Raw genomic sequence first — 26,733 nt, forward strand, 5'->3', positions numbered from 1 at the left:
AAATTGCAGTGTGCTGCTAGATTACCGGCGACACACTGAGTCTGCTGCACTTTTTCAACCCACTGCAGTGTGCTGCAAAATGCCAAACGGGGTGCAGCCAAGGTGAGAAACAACACTGCACCTCGAGAAAATCCTATAATGATAAAAAATGCGCAACGTCCTGTAATAGTGTAGGAAAATGTGACCGTTTGTAATATGTGCAGTCTGAATCTGTCACTTTTGTAAAGTGCAAATAGGAAGACGACAGTGATTTCAATAAGGAGAGGGAAGAAATGTATGCACTGAACATGTCAGTATTAATAGTGGCAGAATCACCGGGGGGTGAGTGAAAGACAGAGAGTAAAGGGATTAAAGTGATGAGAGCTGAATGGAAATGGAAGTGGAACCTATTTACTTCAGTTCCTGAGAACTAGTTTTACGGAGCCTGACAGAGGCTGCTCTGGCATCAGGGAATTCAGCATACATTAGGCAATGAGGAAAAGAGCAGTGGGCTGAGTTACACCCCGCAAATGAATAATCCAGGAGCCTCACGGAATCGTGGCACTCCATAGCAGGCCACTGTCTGAGGAACAAGCCGGAGGGGACAGCTGGAGGCTGGAGTTGTCTTTTTTATTGACCTTATCACACACTCGGAGTGGGAAGATAGAGATACAGAGGTGTGAATGTATCAGTATGTGTTGTGTGTGCGTGCACAGGTGTTTCTTCATCATTCTGTGATGTTCAAATGAGAGTGTAAGGAGTTTTTTCTTCTTTTCCCTTTCTAGTATTTTGTTTTTTATGCAGTAGGGTTGCATCTTCTTGCTATATGTCTGGAGGTGCTGACAGCTTCCATTTTCCTGAGCCGAGTCCTTGATGTGAAGGGCACATACTCGGCAAAGGACATTTTGCACATTTCCTTCTCAGTAGTCCATCACTGTTGCTGTACACCCACAGCCCCTCTCTCGATGCTTCTGTCTCTCCTTTTGCATCCATTGATAGATTGACTGATCTGAGTCTATGAAAAATCAATAGGACAACCTTTTGAGTGCTTGTCACATTGATTTTTCATGGGCTATAGCTTCTGTGCTAACAAGTGGGGTTTTCATTCTTTGGGAAATTGTGCTCCTTCGTGACCCTGCAGTAAAAAGATTGCAGAGAAAGTCACTGCGGAGCATAGGGCGATATTAACATAAATAACTAGAGGTGGAAGAGCAAACTATTGCTTCTTGCTTGACCTGAGTCAAGTGCAGTTTGTGTGTGCTGTTCACCTCAGATCAGGACTGCTTTTAAATTTTTAATGACATGGCAATCATGGTGACATGCTGCCTCAAGGCATAAACTAAAGGCCAAAGCACACAGGTTCCACTTGTGCAGCCCAACATCTTGAATACTAAACAGTGTAACATGCTCAGTATTTCAGACGGTTTGCAGTTGCATTGATGTGTTTTCATTTTTAACTCGCTCCAGCATTTTTAGTCTTTCTCTTCATTTGCATAATGCTATACTTCATTGCCTCAGCTCTTTGTCAGCTGCACTCACCACGGTGGCACGTTGGTTTTCCATAGTCAGAGCACTGATCCTGTTCATCTCTTCAGAATGTCTATTTACTTTACCCTTCTCCCGAAGGCTTGAAAATTAACCCAGTTTGATCTCAGTCCTTTCGCTTTACGCTGAAGTTGTTTTCATGTATCATAACATCTTCTCTTGCTTTTTGCCCATGGCAATAGGAAGAGACTCCCTGTGGCCCCAGTTTTAGCAAAGATTGTTTGCAAGTGCATCTAAATGTGTGTTATTCCTTCACTCCTCCTCATCTTTTTTTCCTGCATTCTGTCACTGTCTTTTACTGTCTGGCTTTATTTCTTGCTCACTGAATGGTAACAGCAGGATTTTGTGGAGTGATGTCTTGCTTTCTTCACCCCTGGGCTTGTCAGACAGTTGCTTTGTAATATACTGAGAAGTTAACATTAGATTACTGATATTACCAGTGTTGGGAGAAACCATTTGCAAAACAGATTTGGCTTCCCCTTGACTACATGAATACTCTAGACACCAGTAAAGCATGGAGAGTTGAGCGTATACTGAATTCTGTTGCTGTGTTTATGTAATCAAGACAGGGGTTTACAATTTTAAAAGAGCTTAATGGGCTAAATCTCACATTTAAATAGAAGGCAAGGAATGAACAGAAATATTAATTTTTCTCTCACATACACACAAACACACACTAAGATTCACTACCTCAAATGCAAGGTCCTTTTTTTATCTTTTTCAATCTCCCATTCTTGAGGTCATAGCCCGGAATTTTTCCTGTGTGTGTGCGCGCGCTTGTGGGTACATATGTGAGTTACTCTGAACACCAGCATGTTTGTGAGTTTGAGATGCCAGCTGAATGTAACACTGCTTCTGTTAGCAAGGTCTGGCTGAGTGATGATCTAGCTGTGTGTGTGTGTGTGTGTGTGTGTGTGTGTGTGTGTGTGTGTGTGTGTGTGTGTGTGTGTGTGTGTGTGTGTGTGTGTGTGTGTGTATGTGGTTTTGATAAGGGACAGTGCAGGGAGAGAAGGCTTAAATGCAGAAGATTATAAAAATCCAGGCTATTTAATTTTTCGGTCTAATCTAAGTTGGAATCCATTGCATCAAGACATGAGAGATACTGTATGGAGATATATCTTCATCTTTTTTTTTTTTTAAGGAAATAGTAATTTACAGAGCCACAATTGTATAAGTTTAGCTTTATGGTACTATTGACAAAAGGTCAGGAATCAGTAGGGATTTCTCTGCTCTCTTAGTGATGCATGACTTTTATGTTCTCCTCTTATACATTTCTTTCTCATGCCTCTCTTTCATTTTCCTTTTTATTACATATTCCACTGTGCCTTACTCTTCCAGAATAGGAATAAGTCTATCTCGACACATTGTGATTTAGCATGTCTTCAAGGCCTTGTTGCTTTTCCTGCAGCTGCTCATATATAACTCTTCTTTATTTGTGCTGAAAAACATGTATGTAAACCCATTTTCAGTGTCACAGCTTTTATTCTGCCTCTGTCTTATTACTTCAATACTTTTGGAGAGATGGTCTTTGTAGGTATTTTATTTAAATGTTTGCTTTTTACCCAAACAATTAGCTTTTTTTCTTTTTTTGTGGCTTAGCTTTTCCCAAGACGACAAATCTCCCGAGCTCTTGAATAGAATCGAAGCTAGCAATGTGCAGAATTAGAGCAAAGATGCAAACAAATAATTACCCTTCATTTGAAAACACTCAATTAGCTTCTATTAAAGTAAAACAATGAGTTACTCCCACTAAGTGGAACCCCAGAGTTTCTGCCTAATTGGTACAAAAGATATCCAGCCCAGTGGCTCAGTGGACGCCAACAATATGACTGTTTTAATAGCCCAAGGGCAAATATCAAACAAACACACCACACCAGCACATTTGCTGCGTTTATACAACTAAGCAGCTAAGAAGCTAAAGACCTATTAAAAATTCAAACCTGAATCCAGACCTATGGGTTTGGTTTTGTGTGTTTTTTAAGTGAATAAGCAACATAAATGAAAGGAAAGGCAACATATATATAAAAAATAAATAAACCCAAAAAAGGAAAGAGAAAAAGAAGCAAAGGAAAAAGGGCTGTGGCAATCAATGTGCCCTGCTGTGTCACTGACATTTTAGTCTCAGATGCGCCACAGAAGCCGTCTGCCAGTGCCTTCCTACAGAATAGAGCACTGTGTGTTGCTCATATTTATGTGCCTACTGAAGGATTTTTCATTAAGGTTAGTAGCGTTATATATGGTATCACAAGCTTTAAGGTACGCAGTGTTTAGAGTGAATTACTACTATTACTGCTGTGTCTCTAACTAACAGCCACTGATGTCAGTGTTTTTCTTTGAAAGATGGGTTTGATTGATGCCAATCCCAATAAGGTTGATTTGCCTCTATGCACTTTATCTAAGCTTAAGGGAATACACTTAATATGGAACTCTGTCAAAGTCAATCTCAGCTTTGTTGATTTTTAAGCTCTGATGCTAGACACCAGAGGCGGCAGACTCAAGTTGCTAATTTGAGGAGTTGGGACTTGTTTGACCAAATCCGATTAAAGTTTCGACTTGCGTTCGTGAATATAAAATGTGACTTGTTATTAGGCCAGTTACTCAAGGACTCTTTATAATAACTATTAGCAATTTTATAGATATTGAGAAGTTAGATTCTATTTTTGAAACACGATGTCTGCTTCAGCGTGGCAGGTCGGTAGAGACAGATATCATAAAGAGGGTTTAGAAAAACTGGAGAATTTGGATTTAAGAATTGGATTATCAATTAAGGTGCTAACAATAGAGCAAAGTCTGCAGCTCAAAAATCAGACAAACCCATTCAGTTCCACAATGGCTATATTGGTATATGGGTATATTCCACATATAATGGGATGTGAACTCGCTGACTGGTGAAACATGGCTAAAAAATTGTTTCTAAGCTCTGTTAGAGCTGGCTTTAAATCGATAGTTTCCTGTGTTGACCACAACCAGAGATGTTAATGAAAAAACAGTTAGGATTGTAACATCAGTTTTCCATTGAAATACCAGTTTCACTGCTGTTACAGTCACTCTGAAGTCAGTGTTTTTATAAGTGTAAAAGCATCGTGTCGTATAACTTATGTTCAAGTTAATCCGAAATTTGCATATGGAGCATCTTGGCATTATGTAAATAAGCTTAATAAAAGTCTTACAGTAGAAGTTTAGTACACATCAGGTAATAACCTAAATCGCTTCTGAGCAATCAGAATTTTTTAATATTGTAGATAGATAGAATTTTGTTTCGAACGTGCAAATATAATGAAATGACAAGATAAAAGAAGAAAAAAAAACATAAAAAAACATTAAGTTTTCATGAATATCTCTATGTCTACACAACATGTGTGCTTAAAAAGAAGTAGGAGGAAGTTTACTGAAGTCAAGTTTACGCTACCTAAAGTAGCTAGACTTTAGGCAACATTTCAACAACAGAGCATCAGAAAAGGGAGTTTTACCACAAGTATTATCTTAGCAGAGATCACCTTATTCCTAATTATGATGCACTATTTTATGATGAGCAAGTTTTCTGTTCACCAAATATCTAATCGCCAAGAAATATGCGCATTTGTTGTTTTGTAGGCAATTCTTTGTTGTTGTTTTTTTTGTTCCTGATCGTTTTATTTAAATAGCTTTTAGGTTTAGCATAGATTAGCTCCAGATTTTGCTAACAGTGCTAGTCATTCTAAATGAATAGCTCTGAATAGCTTTTTTTATTTCAGTTAACTGAAATATAAACAGATTTCCCTAGCATTTCAAATGTCTACTTTTATTTCCGAGTCCTTACTAAGATAATACGACAAACCAATCTTGTTGCGTTCCAAAAGGGTGTTACCAACAGGGAAGGTGGAGAGTGCCCCCTGGTGGAAAAACAATGTAATATTAACAGCCATCAGGATCAGAATACTTTATTAATCCCTGAGGAAATTATGTGGTCACAGTATTTCATATACGTGGTTGAGGAGTGTCTTGCTCATATCTTCTTTACTTTACTAAAATGTTCTTTAACAGCAGTTATAAACAAAGATACAAACGTATCGGCAAATGCCTAATATCAGCCAATACATTGGTCTGGTTCTACTGTGAGCCCTGTAAAACATGACTATGATATGTATTCAGTGTATTTGGCTTTGACTTAATACAAAAAACAGTTTAGTAGATAATCAAATGTTAGGTAATGACCATCATATCTTTTGTTTAATGTTGTATGTTTGCTTTCCCTTTAGCGTCTTTACATCTATAAATTCAGAGCCCTGCTCTACTCTTTTGTTTTGTAGGAACGTTGTTATTGATTGCAACAAAATGTCAAACATCAGTAAGATTTATAAGATGTAGGCATAGCAAACCTATTTCCATTACCAGCAGTGGAATTAAACTTTAAAGCCCTGAATCTTTTAAATAACTAAAATGTGAAAGCTGGGGTAGATCATCACAATCTCATGTGTCTTGCTTGACCTGAGCCAGACTGTAGCAACTTGCCTGCAGGGGGGGGGAAAAGGGACTTTAGTTTGACTTGCATGTGACTCACTTCTACCTCGGCTAGATAGTGGGTATTTGTATTCATTGTCCATGGAGAAGGCATGTAATCACAGGCGTACACACATTCATACACACTGTATTGTGGGCTGGAATCCACACACATAGTCTCATTCTCTACTGTTTTCTACGCTGCCACCTCTCAGAAAATTGGAATTCTTTTTAGTCGTCTTGCAGAATTACAGTTTTGCGATAAGAAAAATTAGATTTTATTGTGTTTCTCTTCCATCGTCTGTCACTTGGGACAATCAGGCAGTGTCAGGCACGAAACAAATTTCACACACATTTCTGAAAAAGTACAATGCATAATTTTATCCTTACTTGCTTGATGAGAATAAAATAAAGCCTTCCCTCGTTTCAAATCGGTTTGTAACATTGGAAAGTTGCCTAAGCACTTGTATGCACATACACTGCAATGTAAAATAACGCTAGGTTACAGTCCAGTGGAAGCTTTCTGCATTTCACTTTTTCAGCACCACTGATCCGATGCAAATCCTTTTTGGCCAGTATCAACCTAACAACTGCTGCTGGAGGTGGAGAGAACCAGGCAACCACTATAACATGGACCACAACAGGACACAGCAAAGGGGAGACCGGAGAGATACCATGAGCTTAATTTCAGTCACCTTGAAGTCTTAACAACCACTTTGGATGATAACCTGAGTAAATTGCTTGAATTTCCTGGCGTTTTAGAAAAGTACTTTAAGTAAGATAAGATAAGATAAGATAAGATAAGAGATAAGATAGAACTTTATTAATCCCTCGGGTGGGTTCCTCTGGGAAATTCGACTTCCAAAAAAAGCACAGCAACGACCGAAGTTACAGAATTGTTATATATATATATATATATATATACACACACACACACACACACACACACACACACACACACACACACATATATATAAATACAGAGACAAATATAAATAAAATATACAAAGGGGATAAATAGAATAAATAGGAATAAAAAATAAAAATACAAGTGAATTGCACATTTCAAGTATTGAGTATAACCTCTGTTATATGACATCCTGCGGTAAACAGTGCTTTTTCACTGTTATTGCCTAACGGTGAGTTGTAGTTAGACAATCTATCTTAGGCAAAGGATTATTAGAAAAATCAAAATCTAAAGTAAAAAAGATGATGTGGTGAGTGGGCTGGGGGAAAAAAATGATGACAAGCCGGTTGATGCCTCTTTGGTGCTTCACATATCTTCCAGACTGACAGAAAGCTTTGATAAGTGATCTTAATGTCAGTTGCACTCAAAACTCTGCCAACATGTAAACTCCCACATCCGTCTGTCTCACACAAGCGCACACTCTTGTAAGTTCAAAGTTAAATTACAAGCTTGAAATACTTGACATTCACATCAGATGAACCCAATTTAGACAAATCTCAGTTCATAAATAATTTCTTTTTAAAATCAGTTACAGAATGTAACAAAGAGTCCATGCAGATTAATATTTTTCTCTGCTCAAACTTAATTACCTTAGCTTGACAGAACTAAGATGGATCAGTGTTGACGTCTGTGCCCGCAGATTCACAGATGCAGTCCTTCACATGAAAGCTCACCACATGAAAGAGTGGTCGTATTGTGAAAGTTGCATTCACTTGAGCTTTTCTGCACTCTCTCTGTGCTTTTTAATTCGTTCTTATCACAAGTTTGTATTTCAGGAGGTATTTTCTAAGTGAATTAATCCAAAATGAATGGCCTTAGAATCTGCTAAGATTTACTAAGATAAGCCAGACCTTTAAGCTTTTAAATTAAACATTAACAGTTATGTCAGTATCAGCATATCCTGTAGGCTGTTTATCAAACTGCATAATGCAGAAAAAGACTCTTAGAGGCTGATTTCATCATAAAGCTTATCCAGTAGAGTGAGTGAGTGTAATACATCCCTGAAGAATTAATTAGTCCAATCATTTGTCCTTCATGCATATATATCTGATATAATATCTGCATCCACTCTGCAATTCCATTAGTGGTCAATAATTTTAAGTTATTTTAAAATGAAGTACCGTAAATGTCGGGCTATAAGCCGCTACTTTTTGCACAAGCTTTGAACCCTGCGGCTTTTAGTCAGGTGCGGCTTTTCTATGGATTGTCCGTGATTTTTGTCATATCGTAAGACGATTTGTTTTGTGTGTTCCGCTGTTGTACGGCACTACGTTGCCTGGCGGAAGGATCGGGGTTCAAGAGTGGTATGTTAGTCACATGTCCGTCCGCCAGGCAACGTAGTGCCGTACGAAGTAGCGCGAAAAACAAACTTCAAAGTAGCGCTACGCATTCAGCGGGAGGCGTGGATGATGAGCGGCGATAAACTTGCAAGTTATGCCCAAAAAGCAAGTTATGCCCAACTCCACCGGTGGATTCTGACAGCGTGGAAAAGTGTGAAAACATCCACGATCACCAACGGATTTTGAAGGGCTGGACTGCTGCATGATGGAGAGGAGGACACCGCCACGGCCCTTCTGAGGGTGTTCGACTCTGACACTGACAATGAGGATTTCTTTGGTTTTGAAAGTGACAACGAAGGAGAGAAGAAGAGTGGATGACGAAGCCATCCTGAGCCTGTTTGTATCCGACACTGGAGAAGAGGACTTTGGTGGTTTTAGTGCGCAGGAAGAAGAGAAAGATGGTGAATGACTGACTTTTCTTCTTGTTAAAGCTGTGTCACTGCACCTGAGCCTAAAAGGTAGTCCGAATCTATTTTTCTGGTGTGCTGTAGGCTACTGTTATGTACTACATGTGCAAATATGTACCCATAACTTGTTTTTCAAAATATTAATAAAAGTGATGTCTCCAAACAGCCATCTCTTTCCTGACAATTCCCTTTGTGCATATTCTCTTACATATGATAAGTCAACATTGAAACACCTGCGGCTTTTGGTCAGGTGCGGCTAATGTATGTACAAAACAGGATTTTCCCCTGATTTTAGCTTGTGCGGCTAATATTTAGGTGCGCTTTGTAGTCCGGGAAATACGGTAATTTAAAATTTACTGACACAGTGTGTTTTTTTTTTTTTGCCTTTGTATTCTTTATTGAACACACTTGAAGACTTGAGATGTTTCAGGTTCCCAAAACTGGAATGCTAATGTAACAGAGTGGACTTTAACGTGGACTGGGGAGGGAAAATATGGTGTTGCACATTGCACGAGTTTTTACAGGCCGTCAGAGAGCCCAACACACAGCTTCAGAACCACCACTCTAAACTTTGGGTCCCCAACAGATCTAAGTGACGATTGGATGGATTTTCTGTACATTTATGGCTCTCACCCATTCGCTAGATCTGATTGAAGACGTTGCAATTCATTATAGCCCCAACACTATTGGTTTTGTTTAGGTAAATAAATAAATTGAACTTTGCAAGGGTTTTGTGTGATCAGCCATTTTCAGTATCCATTTGTTCTCAACATGCTTTTTACTGGAAAAAAGAATTTTCTTTTGAAATCTGACTACATAGATTTTCCATTCATAAGAAAAGCCTCTATTCAGTGTTGAACTCAAATTTTTTCAGTATAACTTCACCATCGTCTTTAGATTCATCAAGGCTCCGTTATAAGACCTTTAAGATCTATTAGGGGCTTTTGTTGGTTTGTCCTTGGTTCTTGTATAATGTGCTACTAATCACATTTATTAGAGTACAACATTTTTGCTGATGTCAACTAAGCTGTCTTACATTTATACCTTATACTTGCTGTAGTTTCTCTATGTTCATGACTCTGGGAAAAATATTTCTGAAGTAGGCGATGTTTTTTCCAGTTTGATGTGCAGATTAAGATTCAAGCAAAGAAAGCCCTTTGGGCATGTCTTAAAGTCATAAATTTGCAATGTTTTCTCTCTGTTCTCTCACATATCGTTTCACATTCTTTTGTGTGGACCAAAAACTGCATATGTGCTAGCACAGTATGTGCTATGAACTTTCTTTTATGAACAAATATAATACATTTGCATGAATATTTATAATAAGACAAAATATGGCATTCGTAGATATTATCTTGCTTCATCTTGGAATTGAGAGAATTACTTGATAAGCCAGTGGGTAGAGTAACTGATAAGAGAAATGTAATTGTTTGTTGCTCTTTGAGTCATTTTAGTTATATGCAGTGTACAGATACAGAGTTTCTTCAAGCTACACAAAGTTTTAGAAACCATGGAAAAAGGAGTGAAACACCTAAAGTAAGAAATGCATGAGAAAGGAACTTCTTGCACTGCCCAGTGAGGAGTGTAAAGGGCAGTGTGCCTCTAATACAGACATTGAGCTTAGTGTCAGGGTGACTAATGACCTACAGTGCTCTCAATTATTATTGCTAACACATACACACACACACACACACACACACAAACCCCATGTGATTTACTCGAGTGCATGCTTTGAAGAGGTATGACTCAGTTGCAATCACAGGCAGCTACGCCAACATTTCCGTCTCCATCTCAATTTCCCAAGAACCGAAGACTCGTGGTCTAAATGAGGACATCAGCACTCTTGAAAATAGGTTTGTCCACAGAAAAGCCACCCAAGTGCAGCTCAGATTAGCTTTCTGCCCTGCCACAATCAATGTGAAAGTGGGTCTCATTAATTTCTTTGGGCACATCTTTCATCACACCTCAATCTTGCATTATTCAGAGGCTTTTTTTCCATTTTTAGCTTTGCCGTTGCTTTTGAGGCATGGTGATTGTAAGGTTAGTCCTTGACTGTAATAAAAATATAATAAAATCAGAGTCATCATGACCTCTGCAACTATGTTAACAACAGGATTTTTAAATATATTAATATAAATTTATCTTTCTGTACACTTTTACTTTTTTTTAAACATATATCGTTAGCTTCATAGCATAAGTGCCTAAGTCATTTGACTAAGTCAATGACTTAGGCACTTATGCTATGAAGCTAACGATATATTAAATAAGTATTAATTATTGCCTTTGCCTCTGTACAGCACCACAGTGGATTTTAAATCAAACAATCACGACAAGTTTGAAGTGCAGACTTTTATCTGTAATTCATTCTCCCAGAAGTATTGCATTAAAACTTAAGACCCTGAGTCTATCTCCCACCGGGAACGAGTCCAACTTATTGCCGGCTATTCGGACCAAGTTCTTGCAGTTGTTGTATAAAGATCGAATGGCTCGTAGCCACAGGCCAGACAATCCCATACTATTGAAGCACCTCAGAGAGAACACTCGGAGGGACATGATCGATTGCCTTCTTCAAGTCCACAAGACACATGTAGACTGTTTGGGCAAACTCCCGTGCACCCTCAAGTATCGTCAAGAGGGTAAAGAGTCCGCAACTGGGACAAAAACCTGCATTGTTCCTCCTGTATCTGAGGTTCGACTAACAGACGGACTCTGCTTTCCAGCACCTGGGCCTTGACTTTCCCAGGAAGGTTGAGGACTGTGATTTATATATTTTTTTTTCTTTTCTCCCCACTTTTTTGTTCGGCCTAATGATGGCCTCATCTAGTTGCATCAGCACATCTTTGAACCTCATGTTGTGAATACAAGTTCAATTGTGAAAACTCTAATTAATCTTTCAGGACAAAAGAAATTATTTTTTTCCATTAACTGTGTATTTGTGGGAATGTCTTGTTGGGTAGCTTTCTCCTCACAAATCAGCCTTACGCTTCTTATATCTTTTCTACACATAATTGCATGCAGCGTGAACTCAAAAGAAAGGATCAATTTTGCACAACACTGAGTAATTTAAGACTGAGCGTCACTCAGTTTATGTGAAATTTATCACAGCAAGTGATATAAAAGCAAATCTTAATTACAAATATTTGACGAAGTCAAATTGGCTGGAGCTAGGCTGGCAGCTTTATTTCACTGCTGCCAGACTCTAAGCTCTGGAGCTTAGAGTCCAGCCTCCAGTCTGGACGGCCCGCAGACAGCCTGCCTGCAGAATCAGCCTGCAGCCCCAGGAGAGCCTTCCATCCTGCTGCATCTGCTCTTCTCCCTCCTCATAAACATCCATCCTGCCTGGTCGACCTGTCAAACCCTGCATCTCCCACCCCTTGCCTCCCTCCGTTATCATCCCTCCCCCCCCCCCCCCCCCCCCCCCCCCCCACACACACACACACACACACTCCCCTTCTCTCCCCTCTCTCTTCCTCTGCTCCACTGGGCTTGTGAAGGTGAGCCAGTCCCCGGTGGCACTACTGTACAGATTGCAATGTTTCCTCTTCAAATGGAGGTAGCTCTCTTGTGAAAACCCATGTGAAGAGGGACCGGGCTGTTTATTTTTGTCTTTTACTGCACACTTATCTCTGGGCGTCCTTGTTAATTAGTCTCTATCTCAGTCTTTGGTCAGCTGCTTTTGTCATTACAAGGACAGGATGAGGTTGTTCTGTGTGTTGCTTCAAAGTGAGGCTGATGAAAAGCACGCATCCCTGAGGTTTTAGGCCAGTTTGCTGCCACCCAATCACTTGTCCTTAAAAGCTTCTTTATGAGCAGGACGTGTGGGGGAACAATAAAAGCAGTAGGAGGAATGCTTAAGAATAGATCTGAAGTGACTCAACCTCTAATGGATGTGCCTAATCATTTTTGATAGTGTCCATCTGTGGTTCTGTAATTGATGTCTTAGGGCAGGTGCTTTCCTGGTACACTTCTTTGTCTGACATCTATAGAGCTGAAGTTTCTTCACCTCACTTCCCGATTAATCTCTGTTCTTTTAAGTTGCTCTGGATTTATTGTGTGTGTGTGTCTGTCTATGTATCATCTTTTATCATTTTTTTCTCAAAAGCTGCAATGTAATAAAGGATTAGGCAGGTCTCTAAAAATATACTCGCTAAAGAAATTGTAACACGTAAGTTATGTAACGAATAAAACACAGATCTCTAGGGCACTGGACTAAAATTCTTTTGTGGTGTTTAGAGGACTTCTGTGCCTAAAGTTCATGTCATGCATTATGACTGTTGATGAAATATTGTTTGTTTTCGTGTAATCTTTCAAAAGATGTTCACATTTCTACAACTCAGTGAAGTAACAAATGTTTATTTAATCTTAAATATGGAAAAAAGTGAGCCTGTTCTCAGATTTCGATTTGAACACTACCCTGTACATTTACTCATGTGCACATGAATGCCTTGGTGAGAACAGGCTGTTATTTGGCCATCCTGTTGCTGCAGGTGAACTGATTGCGCTTCCCCTATGTGTCGGTGCAGGTTTTTGGAGATTATTATCACTTCAGGCATCACGCCGTGGAGAAGAGAGCTTTGTCTGGCCACAAGAGGATGCACATCAGACTGCAAAAAGAACCACAGGTAAGACTGTTGTCAGCACTCGCACAGCTTATTGTAGCACTTCATGTTGGCAACAAAAGGCCAAAAGACAGATTGGATTGCACATAGAGAGTGGGTATATCACGAGAGAAAAGGGATGTCAGAATCGGTGACAGCTTGTCAAAGTCTTTGCACCGGTCCCTTCCATCTGTCCCCTGACCCAATCCAAAGTAGCTGTAAATATGCAAAACCACCCAGCACAACAGCTGGGAGAGTCTGTTATTAGCTGAGCATTTTCAGTAGTTTTTTTTTTCTTTTCTTTTCTAATAAATATTTTCATTTACATTTTCTAAAACGTAAATGCCATTTTTATATATTTAAAAATCGCATTTGTGGGGCATCTACTAATCGGAAGGCTGGTGTGTCGATCCCTGGCTGCTCCAGTCTGCATGGCAAAGTATTCTTGGGCAAGATACTGAACCGATGCATCCATTGGCGTGTGAATGTAGCTGAATGCTAGATGGAAAACACTTGAGCATAGTAAAGGTGCTTATGTGAATGGGTGTGAATAGTGAAGTAGGCATCTTTTTTCTAAAGTGCTTTGAGTGCTCGAGCACAAAAGCGTTATATAAAAGTCATTTACCATATATAGATGTGATATTTACCCGATATCAACCACCATTTTAGAATTGGTTCACAAAATCAAACTTTCTGTGGACCACATATAAAAACCAAAGTGCCAAAATTGGGAGATTTTTTTCTTCTCCTTTTCACGGATTATGGAATAAGCAGCATCATATCACCAGACCACTGTGTATTTGTACTGTTCCTGAACAATAAAACAGCATCTACTAACCAGTAAAAAAACCTAAATGCGCTTTTGCTTTTTCCCTGATAATAATGTTTATGTTCTGGCTAGAAACAAAATTGTCGGTTGATGTTAGAAAACACTGATTCACATTATAAACCTTATATCACGCTCTTTATTATAGCAGAATTTGCATCTGCAGCCAACAGATCAAAGCACATCAGTTACAGAGAAAATAATACTTGCAAAAATGTGAAATGCTTTTCTTTAAGCATGAAATGCTAATTAGATATGACATTTAGAGATCATTACAGCACTGCCTTCTGAAGGCAAAGAGATATTTACTAATGCTGCAAGCATTTTAAAAAAATCAGATTTGGGTTAAACTATTAAGTAATACACAGGAGATTTTTTTTTAACCTGTCTTGGCAGGAAAAGGAAAAAGGGAGAGAAAATAGGAGAAACAATACAAATAAAGCAACAGAGCATGAGTAGAAAAACACACTGGGTCACCAAATAATGTACCTGTAAGAAAACACATACAAAAAACAAACAGCACTTAGAGGGGAAATGCAAACCTACGGGAGATTTTTAAGCAAACACAGCAGATATAGTCTTATTTAGTTTGTGTGGAGGAAAGAACTGAGTGTTAAAGTGCTGATATTCTACAGTTTATTCTAAAAATGTAGAAAAGATAAATGTGCAGTTACCATTATCAAGTGGACATAAGTAGATGACTGTCACCTAAAGAGGTGAAACCATATTAGATCATAACACTTCTTTTATTAAACGTCTCCTTTTAAATCTATTTGTGTATGTATATGTGTGAAATAGGAATTATTTAAATTAACCTTTTCAGCTTTTGTATATTAAAATAAACCCTGGATGAAGGCTTGCAGTAAGCTGGTGGGAAGTCTGTAGTATAGTAGTGTGAATTGTGTGGCAAAACCTGTTTGAATAAAACCCCATCTGTATACATGGGAATTTATAGTAAAACTATGGCTAAATCTGCCATATATAATGTCATTTGACTTCTCTACAATAAAAATATTTCTCAGAATGTTTAGTAGCTTCTAAAAAATCAAGTACCTCACATTTCAGGGACCAACAGAAGTACTGCATCTGTGCAAATGTCTGCTTTACAGTTCTTCTATTTTCAGTCTTACTGCTAAAAGAGTTATCCATTTGTTGCTGCAGTGTTTACACTGGAAACAAGGGAGGCAGCTGAGGTAATTGCTGCTCTAAAAGCATCTTCAGAGCTGCCGGACTGGTGCTAAAAAGTAGGCAGTTACCCAGTGAGAACATCTATAGCAAGGTAGTTTTGCCAAGTGCAACCCAAGGACTAATCTGTAGCTTTCCTGAGTCCAAGTCATTCCAGCCGAGGAAAGGACTGATGTGCTCTGACAAGCTCTGAGGCCCCAAGACATCATTAGTGGGATATGGTGACGCGCACTGAGGCCAGTGGTATCAGGGGTTGGGGTAAGTGGATGACAACAAGTCTCTGAGAGCATCCAGGGAATCTGGTTGCTGAGCAGATATCGGTACTGTGGCTCTCAAATTCATAAAACATAGTTTTCAAATCTAAAAAAAAAACCCCCACACACAATTAAGTAAATTTAGCACAGGCAGTGGCAGAAACAAGGGTTTTATTAATCAGAATCAGAATTATTGTTACTGAGGAAGATTTAATGATGTGTAATATTGGATTTTGGGTGCAGAAGGGACCGAGCAACATTAAAACCCAAGTGAGAATCTGTCAATAGAAAGTTGATATGTTCCTAATAAGTGGCTTGAAAGTATTAAAATAAAACAATGAGATGGACACTGAGGTGTATTATGTGCTCTGTGGGCTTTTTGCTGATACCAAATGAGAGAAAAACCAATCTGCACTTTAAAACTGCTGCCTTGACGTCAAAGCCTAAGAATTACAGCCTTGCCTATTATAAAGACATTTTTGACAAAGGAGATTCCATCTCGAGTTCATCTTAGTTGGAATGTCAGTAGTTCAAGTTAACGCAGCACTTGAACCTAGCTATTAAGGGCAGCAGATTTCTGGCTCAGGCACAACAACTTGTCCCTAGGTTGCCCAACCACCCACACAACCAGAGCAAACCTCAGGCAAAGCATGACCACTGCCAAAAACATGCCACAGAAGCATAAGTGAGTGGGTTTGTTTTTGTGTTTTTATTTAAGTGCATTTGTGTAATCATATGGTTCTGTAAGACCATCTGATCTCTGGAAAAAATAAAGAACAGTAAAGGTTTTGCTTTACCTTTTTTTTTTTTTTCAAATAAATAAATAAATAAAAAGACAATGGTTGGATTTGGATTAGTCATTGCTGAGCTTTGAGCTCGTTACAGTGTTTCCTCTCTGTAATCCAGCAGCTGTAACTCACATTACCTCCATTGTCTCTTTTCCTCAGCTCTGTGGAGCTAACGTGCTTATCACCATGCCTTTTGAATAATCACGCAGTGGCATGATGACACTGGCAGCTGCATAAGCTTACACCATAATGCTTGCGAGAGTTGTTTGTCATCTCCTCTCCACACCCCGTATCATCTTTATGAGGGAAAGAATTGATTTGTTTGGGGCGGCTACTGTTGGGTTTCTTATGAACAGTAGTGTAAGGCAGCGTGCACAGTGTCCTGGCTGGAATTTAAACTACATCTGTTTCTCGTACAGTTTTACTAGAAAGTTTCACTCTGGCTGTAAAAGTATGCTGGATTTTTAGTTGCTATATGAGGCCATATTGGATGAGGCTGACAAAATTCTGCATTTATTATTGTCAACAAATCCCGTTAGGAGACCAAAACCAATAATACATTAGTCTGCCTCTCAGTAGTGAACTCATGACTTACCAAGCCCACTGGTTGCTACTGACGTAAATGTTTAAGTATGAGTCACAAGAGGAACAAGAGGGTGTGGAAAAAATGCATTTGTCGGGGCCATGACTGATTATTTTCAAGACAGTGCGATTCCTCCTCCTTATATTGTTTCATTTTAATCTTTTTCAAAGGCTTGAAAAAACTAAAGTGATCCAATAATTCACAAGAAGAAAATCAAACGAGATGAAGAATATCTGTTTTCTGTTCATCATGTCGTGAATATTCCTCGATATTATCTTCCAGACCCTTGAAGAAGCCATCATTGATTTACAGCACCAGCGCAATATGTGTGTAATCACCTCAAAATAAACCATGCTCGTCGTAATGTCTGGCTCACTGATCTTTTTATTGTTGAGACAACACTAAAGCTGCAGAAGGGAATATGCTTTCAGTGTCTGAAGCCTTGGATATACAGACAGTGCTTGTTAATGCAGGGTTTTTCGTGACTCAGAGTGGCCTTTCGGGGCGGACCATTCACATAAGTACATTGGTTTATGCAGGGCATAGACCATAAAGGCAGTGCGTATGTGCCATCTTATCTTATTATGAATGTTATTTCAGATTCTTATTTTATTAATTTTTCTTTATTAAAAGGATCAGAAAGTCCCATTTTCAAAAAGGAAAGAAATTCAGTTAAATCTTTAAATAAAAAAATTCAATTTCTTCTTGGATCTGGATAAAATCTCTTTAGAGCAGAAATTGTAGAAGAGCTGGTTGAGAAAATGTTGTAATAATTATTACAAAATCCTCCAATGACAATGATAAATTTAAATTTGATTCATATATATCTATATAGAGCCAATTCACAACAGTCATCTCTGTGTACTTTACATTGTAGGGTCAAGACCTTATAGTACTCTACCCGTGAGAAAAGGTATTACTTGTTGTAATTTATGATAACTGCATGAGAGGCTGCCTTCATGTGTGCAGGCTGCATTACCAGAGGCATGTAGGAAATGTAAAAATGGGCAGCTGTAATGCAGTGTAATATAGTGCATTAAGGAATAAAGGAAGACAGATGCCTTATCCACCGTTACTACTCAGAAATTGGCCAGTGGTGTACCATTCCCGCTCCAGTGACATATGCCGTTTCTTCTGGATGGTTTGTTCATTGTATTCCATCATCACAGTCCAATTCCCAGCAGCAGGTGCTGATCTTCATACTTGTAGACTACCTTTACATGGTAATCAGACTCTCACATCAGCGTGCAAACCTGAGATCAGCTTTGCAGGCTTACAAGTGCTGCTGTAAATAGATGAATGTATATTTAATATCTGTCTTTATTGAAAAGTTAAGGTAAACAAGTGTACTTTCAATAAAATCATTCTTTAAAAGACGTGTTGTCTGTTTTTCTCTTGTTGCTTTTGACACTTTTTATTGTGAAATAATTCCATATCAAGAAATAATATTGGAGCTTGTGCAGCATGGCTAGTCTGTAAAATCAATTACGGAGCATCAAAGGCTATTGACTAAATAGTTTGTGAAATATATGGATCTCAATGATGCATGAGATACCCAAAATTTGTTACAGTTTTTTTTCTTTTTTCTTTTTTTCTTTGCATGCTCTGTCTCCAAGCAACCCCTCCTGCAGTCTGATTGACACGATAGTTTCCTACAATAACAAATTTTTAGTTATTTCAGTCCTGAGCTCAATATGACATTTTCAATTTAGCTTCAAATTAAAAGGCCCCCTGTGAGATTTCCTGCTAAACAAACTAGGAATGTTTACATTCACTGCTAAACTTTCCAAAGCATACTGCAGACAGAATAATACCCTCCTTATTAACCGTCTCGTTGATATGTTTTTCATGAATATAATCATGGTGTTTTCAGCTATAAGTCCCAGCCTTAGTAGTTAGTGGCATCAATTTATTGGTGATTGTCATTTGATTAGATGTATTCATACAAATAGCAATGGAAAAAGTCCCTAAACGTATCTTTTTCTTTCCTTCTTTCTCTTTAAAGTGAGCCACAGAGCTATAGATCAAAGGACAGTGTGTCTTTTTTCACTGCTCTCTCTCTTTCTGCTTTGCCAACAACTCCAGCATGACTTCTTCTTAGTCATCAGACATGAAAACCCTCAGGACACACTGAGAGAGATGGAACAAATGTTTATTGCTCAAGCAGATTACAGTGCTAGCCCTTGTGGAGACCTCCTCCTTGTTTCTTGATTATTTCTTTGTGCAGGTGGTTGTATTTGTCTAGTCTTTGTCCTTGCCCAACACTTGAAGTATATTTTTTAATTTCCAAAGATCACTTAATCTCCAGAAATAAACTGATTCCACCTTTTTTTTTTTTTTTTTTTTTGTAGTTATTAAGCGGAGGTCGTCTTGCTGAAATGTTGCTCAATTTGCAAAAGAGATTGCATTAATTATGTTTGAAGTCAGCTTTAGCTATAAATGAAATGCTGTTTATCCTGTAGTCGATGGCTGTATGCAGATTATCATGGGTGGTAATTTTGCTCCGTTAATAATGTGGCGGGCAGTGGGCAGCAGTGCGGTGAGGTCAGACATGTGCAGTTATAAATGTAATGAAATGAGATAAATGTTAATTAGTCTAGGATCATTTCAATGAGGTTAATGGCTGCATTCTCTAAGGCAAAGTTTTCAGCTGGGTTTGGAGCTTACACCCTCAGCAGCTGTACTCAACACATTTTCTTTCAGACCCCGTGCTTTACAGAAGCATATAATCATGAAGTCGAGCAAGTAGAGAAGCCTCACCATTAGAAACAACACCAACAGCAGCAAAGCGATTGCAAAATGCTAAAAAAAAATCCACTGAAAAGACCTAAAATAGTTAAATAGCAAGTTGTACTTTGACAGTCTGCATTGTAAAGGAAATTCAAAAGTTTAGTCACGCTTCACTTGAGTGTTCTCCATGCAAATAGAGCAAGTTTGGGCTTTTTCACCTTCAACAAAAAAATCAGCAAAGGATGCATTTATCATTGACAATAATAATAATGCAGAACAGCATTTGCTCTAAGTGCTGTAGAAAATAAACCTCTGCTGTAAGCTCACTCAATCGACTGTCTGCAGATTCCCTCTGCTATAGTATAATTTCAGCCCAAGTCAGTATTTGAATTGTATTTTCAGTATTTTTGTCCTTATTTTAAGAAAGTTAACTTTTGTGTAGTTACACAAGTATAGCAAAAAACAAAAAGCAATGCCCCAGTGCATTATTTGTGTGTTTTCTGTATAGATGACAAGTTGACAGGTGACCATGAGGTAAAGCTGCTCTGCATAAAAATAAACAAAACCCCGTATAATTATGGGGTTATGCTTGTTGGAGGTGGGTGGGCTGTTTGGGTTTTGTTTTAGGGTTTTTAATTAAATGGATAGACTCAAAAAATAATAAAAAATGAGAAACGTATCTTCTAAAGCTTTTCAGATAGTGAAATTGAATTTTTATGGCGGATCCAAAGTAATGGAACACACCACAATAATCAATTTAACCTTGTTTTAATAGTTGTTTTTAATATTTGTCAATCATAATAGAAGTTAAAATGTGATTATTTGCACACCCCTACAACAAGGCATTCCTTGTTAAGCATATGAATGCTGTCCTTTTATTATTTTTTGTCACGGCTTGAATATAAATTGCTGACCTAAATGGGTCTATTTAAACTAGGTCTCTTTTAGCATTCTTACTACTGTCTCATGTACTCAGAGTGTTCAGAATATATGGGTATTAGCATGAAAACCCAAATGTTGAATGGCATTAACTGATTTGCTGTGTGACCTGTTAACATTGTGTGTTGCATTGTTTTTTGCAACTTCTGAAGCAAAACCACCATATGAAATTTACTATGTGTGATATTAGCAAGACTTGTTACCCTTACTTACTGAGCCTGAGCATTTCCCAGCAGCCCTCCCAACTTCAAAGGCCCCTGCTCAGGCACACTGTACAGTAGCCACCTTCCCTGTGCATCTGAGCAATGAACTAAATTAGATTTTCTTCACATCTCTGCTTCTCTTTCTAGTTATTACTTTTTGAACACAGCTGGGACCGTGTTTTCCTACATCCCCAGTCTGTGGGACACAGCAACAATTTCTCAAATTAGAACATTAATAATGACACAATATCATGAGGATTCCTGAGTAAACTGTGCTTTTTCTTTTTGCGTGTGGGTTTGCTTGTTTGCTTTGTGTGGGCATGCTGTTTGTGTGTGTGCGTGTGTGCACGCGTGTGTGTGCCTTGACAATCCAGGTCCTGTGGACAGAGCAGCAAGTGGTGAAAAAGAGGAAGAAGAGGGATGTGTATGAAGACCTAACGGATCCTGATTTCCCTAAGCAGTGGTACCTGGTGTGTAGACTTCCTACCATCTATCTCATTAGTTTGACATTATTACTAAAATGTTAAAATTGGGAAATGGAATAATTAAAATGCTTATGAAATACCATACATAATGAGATTTTCAGTAGCATGGTTCTAGTTTTCTAAAAGAGATATCTCTATGCTTCACCAACAAATAAAGTGGGTGTACAGTCAGCTGACTACATAGTGGCTGCTTCTCATATGCATTTGAAATCCCACTTTACATTTTCAAGCCCTCTCTGTATTCAGTCATTTCAGTAGCAGCCTGTAGGAATGCCTGTTTTCAAGCTATATTCTTTGTTGAAGTGGAAGATTTATATTTAAATACAGCTGGTCTGGTAATCATAAGATGTGTTGCTCCGTTATGGGCTATTCTTTACCTGGCCTGTTTTAACCTCCTGCAACTTTTTTTTTCTCAGTCAAATATATAATGTAGTGCCTTCCACGATGTTGAGTTGAATGTGCAATTACATGTCAGGATAGATCACCTGTGAAGCATCGATAGCATATAATGTTGCCTCCATGTCTGTTTCATTATTCGCAGTTTTTCTCAGAGATGCCTCAATTCACCTTAATCCCCCCCCCCCCCCCCTTTTTTTTTTTTAACTACATAAAACCTCTGTCAGTTCAGCAGATTAATGACAACATTGACTATCCCAGACATAAATCACCAGTGAATAGAAGTTGTGGAACTACCTCTGCCATTCAGCATTAGACTTCTAATCGTCTCAGGCCTTAAACCCTTTTTTTCCTATTTCAACTACATTGCAAAGCTCTGGCTTAAACAAACAAATAAACAAAGCTGGTTTAGCTGAACGCACAAACCACCAGTGCTGCAGTTCTGTTTTGGTCACATAATAAATTTATGGGATTTAGAATTCTTTTATAAAAGGTTTATTTAGCACAGTCACTTTAGGGCAAACTTAAGTGATGTATTGAGTTGTGTCTGCCTGAATTTAATAATGTGTATTTAATGTATTCATAAGTTTCAGCTATGTGCACTTCAATGTGAAGTCAAAGGGAAACTGGAAAAAGAAAAGGAGGCAGAGGAGATTATCTTAATGTCTTTCTGTTCCCGTATATCTGTGTTTATTTGTAACCATCTCTGTCAGCTCTCGCACTCACCTCTCCTTATTCTTCAAGCTGTACAGATTTTCACTTATTCCTCCAAATCACGCTTTACCGCTGCCTTTTGTCTGCCTCCCTCCCTCTCCTCTCGAATGCTGCCGAATGTTATTTCTTCAGTACGAGAGGCAAATGCTCTCTCCCCAAGATGCCTGACCTGCAACAGGTTGTCTTTCTTTTTCACTGACAGCAAAACAACAGTAGGATGTTCACAATGGGCAACTCATCCTGAGGAGGCAGACATACCGGGGTGATGCATTAAAATGGGAGTTTAAAATGTTCATGAAGCACCTCTGATCTCCCCTCGTATCTTCTTGGTGTCAGGTGTATCAAGCGATGCTGTTTTTAATAACATGCAGCAGAGAAGGTCTTCGCAGAAGATGTAGGACCTTCTTTCACTGACAGACCTTTTCTGTCATTTTGTCTCGGAAAAGTCAGTCATGGCAGATTGACAGCTGAACAAAAGCCTTTGTCTCTTCCAGTCCAACCCAACACATCAAGATCTGAATACAAAAGCAGCCTGGGCTCAGGGCTACACAGGAAGAGGTGTAGTGGTCACTATCCTGGATGATGGCATTGAGAAGGACCATCCCGACCTCATAAGCAATTACGTAAGTCATAAATTTCAAATAGCAGAGATGGAGCCGGACATGTTCTTGTCCCAAACTTCTCAACACACGATGCATTTTGAAACCAATTAACAAAATGTCTATTTTAACTGGTGATGATAAAAGGGCAACTTTTTGATATGTATTTTAATTTTCATGCTATTCAGTAAGAATTATAGCCACTAAAATTTCGTACTTCCTTTGTTTTATTAGCTGTATCAAAATCATCCAAAACCCTTGTGCACACAAAAGGTCCGACCGACAGCTTTTCAGGGTTTTTTTTTTAAACATTTAGTCACAGAGGAAAAAACAATTAAGCGAGCTCTTTAAAAGAAATGTAAAATCACTTCATAACCTTTTCTTATTTCTCTTTTAGGACCCTGAGGCCAGCTATGACGTAAATGATGGAGATACTGACCCTCAACCAAGATATACACAGCGAAATGAGAACAGGTAATGTGCTAGCAAACTTGAAATATACATTTTTATTTAGTGATTAAATAATTTGGAATAGACTGTCCACCTCTTGTTTTATTAGTTATATTTTGCTCCCTGAAAGCTGTAGTTATCAGGGACTGGTGAGAAAGAAAGTGGATTCCACTTTGGGTCCAGTGCTTTTGGCTCAGGCATTTGCATTCAGAAACCAATTATTTAAGTGTGGAAGTATGGGTGCAGTCATTCTGAAATCTCTTGAAAGACTGTTCCCCTTTTTTCTTGCTTCAGCACACAACTCAAGTTGCTGTAGCATCAATCCAGCCCATAACGCTCCACCACCAAAATAGCACTTATTTGTTGCCAATACAGCTCTTGTTTACTTGCCCCCCATTAACTCATGCTCTTCCCAAATACAAATACAGACCATTTTTTCCCTTCCAGTCTTTGGTGATCACTTGAAAACATGTTTGTCCCAATTTATTGATGGAACACTAAAGCGTCAGCAAGAATGAATCCTTATCGCTCATCCCCTCCTCTCTCCCCATTTCTCAAAACGCCATGGTCCTCTGCTTTTGTCCAATCCCCCCTGGAGCAGATGAGAAGCTGCATCCCGCCTCTGAAATGCACAGCAGGATTTGTCTCAAATCTCTCTCTTTTCGTGCCACTAAGTCTTTTTGTGGTTGTATGGTTGTTTTTCTTTGTTAGTTTTGTTTCAAAGGATAGTATTTCCAGTTACAGTTGGTCAGAATGAAAGGCCCAATGGGCTTAATGTTTTTTTTAGTTGTTGTTGTTGTTTTTAAAAGAAATTATTAAAAGCTGTTAAAATAAATCTGCTTCTTTACAGTTGCTTTTTGGTGCTTTGACGTTTGTCACTTTAAGCAGCTTCTGTTGTTCGTCTAGTTTTGCTTGTTTTTTTTCTGTTATCATCCAAAATATGATCTGTTCATCTGCAATATTTATTCATCTTGAAAGAGGCTGGCATCTGCAATTTTTGCACAGACGCCTGTTTCTTGTCCTTGCCGACAGCTTGAGCAGCCATGCAGAGCGAATCCAGCCTTTCCTGTCAGTGTATCGTAGATCCCACTCTATCGTGCTGATCGAACAAAGCACTACTGGAGGGGATTGCTCTCTGACTCTGGTTTACTACAGCTCCCAAACTGCACCATGCTTATACTTTCCAAACATAATAAAAACATGAAATGCATGGGTTTGCACTTACACACGTTCTACTGCTGCTGTCGGTAGAGCTGCTAGAGTAATTATCTTACATTGGATCAATTTCTGAGCATAAAATGAATAGCAAGGGTGTGTCTTTGTGTCTACAGTGTGGAGCTTTGGTGTTTGGAGTGACCTGTGGACAAATTATATCCAATGAGTTATGCAAATCTCCACAAAGCAATGCAGGCTGACAGTGAGTAATGCTCACAACCCCCTCACAAGGAGATTATATGAATATATTCATAGGACAACAAAAAGCAGAGGAGACTCGGAGGAAGGCATTTTTCCAGAGTCATGGAGGCCAGTTCATTTGTACTGATGACACGCAAGGCTGATTTTTCAATTCTCATCTCAGGCGTTTTTCTATTGAGATGCTCTGTCTTGACTTGGCAGTTATTCTTGGAGGGGAGTGCATGTTTAGTTGAAGGCCAGTAATTCATTTGTGCTTCATCAATAAAATATGTGTTCATCATTATCAGAATCGGGGTATTAATTCTGATAACGGCATGGATATTTATCAGTCCAGCTGTGAATAAGGAGAGTTTTAATGAAAATTTATCGCAGCACGGTTTTAATACATTTTGTATTTGTGAAAGATTCTAATGAAATTCCAGCTGGGCCCATAATGATACACGGTAACACTGGTTACACAAATGTTAGGACAGTCTAGAAAATGTAATTTAAATCAATTGTGTAAAGGCTGAGCAAGGTTAATGTATATGCCATTTTTACATTTGATGTGACTGACATTAAAAAAAGAGACGACTACTGAAAACGTTATGCACTGCAAAACATAAAACATTTTGTGAAACATAATTCACAATAATATGATTGAAGTCCATCTCGACCACTTGATAACAATGTCCTACATGGACACCATCCTTCAGCCTAATCAGGTTTTATGTATGTGGCTAGAGATCGGCCACATACATAATATGTCAAAGGTGGAGGAGAAGAGAACTCGTAGGCATTCGCCTACTGTGGAGGCAAATTTTAATTCATGTCTGCACCTTCAGATTCAAGGTGATACCTATGTTTCATCATCTGCGCAGAGGTCCCCTCCACCAAAGAAGTGAAAACAAGAAGGAAAGAGACAACGTGACCAGCATCTATAGAAAACATCATCCCAATCCTCTTCACCTCAGTCCTCGACTCCTGAACCAAAGTCAGGACTGTACCACATGAAAATCTGCATAAAAATGTTTATTTATTCCCAATATTGTCACAATTACTTATTGTCAGCAAATCAGACACGTGACCCCCTCCTGTCTCCCGACAGCTGACACTGAGCCAGTTAAACAGCATTATGCAAGCTAATGTTGAACTCAAGTGTCAACTCAATGTGCACATTCTCTCTGATAAACAGTTTGATTACATTTTCACATCGTATGAGAGTTTATTTGCCAAGTGTCCAAGTCAACCAATGTTAGATCCACTTTACTAACAGCAGCTAACATCAGCAAAAACAGCAGTGGTTAGCTACAGAAAAGTTCAGGTTATCCCCAACAACTCACCTATTGTTCTCATCGGGTGGAAGTGAGTTTCACCGACTTGACGACTCCTTTCACAAAGTTTTACAGCTTCCTCCGGGGTAAACAGATGTGGACACATATGGACAGATGAGATAAAGAGGAGACTGGCCGACTACATTTACTTTTTGTCCTACAGCAGCCACTGTAACTAGAATTGTGCACTCATGTAAGAAAAAAAAGAGCTCAGTTAACTGCAGTCTGTAATCTACTGACCTCTAGTGGTGAAATTTTACACACTGTAACTTCAGGTATTTCTCAACCTAGAACGTTTTAAGCAATTTCCATTTTAGGAGTTGGGATTGTTACGATTTTATTGACACCAGTGTCACTATTGATTCTGCTGATCCATCTGGTTCTTTATCGATTTTCGATATTGATTTTTAGCTCTGCTTTATGTGAGGGAACACATGCAGCTACGTAAGTTTTTAGCTTTATTATCTAGACAGAACACTAATGCTAGCTGTAGCATCAGCCTCTCGGTAAACATCTTGAATGAAGAAAATTAGAGAA

General features: G+C 38.7%; 1 protein-coding gene across 1 annotated transcript in view; it reads left to right on the forward strand.

The window, feature by feature from the left end:
- Positions 1–26,733, forward strand: part of furinb (furin (paired basic amino acid cleaving enzyme) b) — a 92,815-nt gene that overhangs the window by 30,917 nt on the left and 35,165 nt on the right. Inside the window, exons 3-6 of the mRNA XM_085411847.1 lie at positions 13,241–13,339; positions 21,198–21,293; positions 22,913–23,041; positions 23,415–23,491. Coding sequence (XP_085267973.1) covers positions 13,241–13,339; positions 21,198–21,293; positions 22,913–23,041; positions 23,415–23,491 — 401 coding nt within the window. The remainder of the gene's footprint in view (positions 1–13,240; positions 13,340–21,197; positions 21,294–22,912; positions 23,042–23,414; positions 23,492–26,733) is intronic.

Source organism: Rhamphochromis longiceps, linkage group LG7 (genome assembly GCF_057381845.1).
Source record: "Rhamphochromis longiceps isolate RC_006_pf linkage group LG7, R_longiceps_female_GT1.1, whole genome shotgun sequence".
Lineage (NCBI taxonomy): Eukaryota > Metazoa > Chordata > Actinopteri > Cichliformes > Cichlidae > Rhamphochromis > Rhamphochromis longiceps.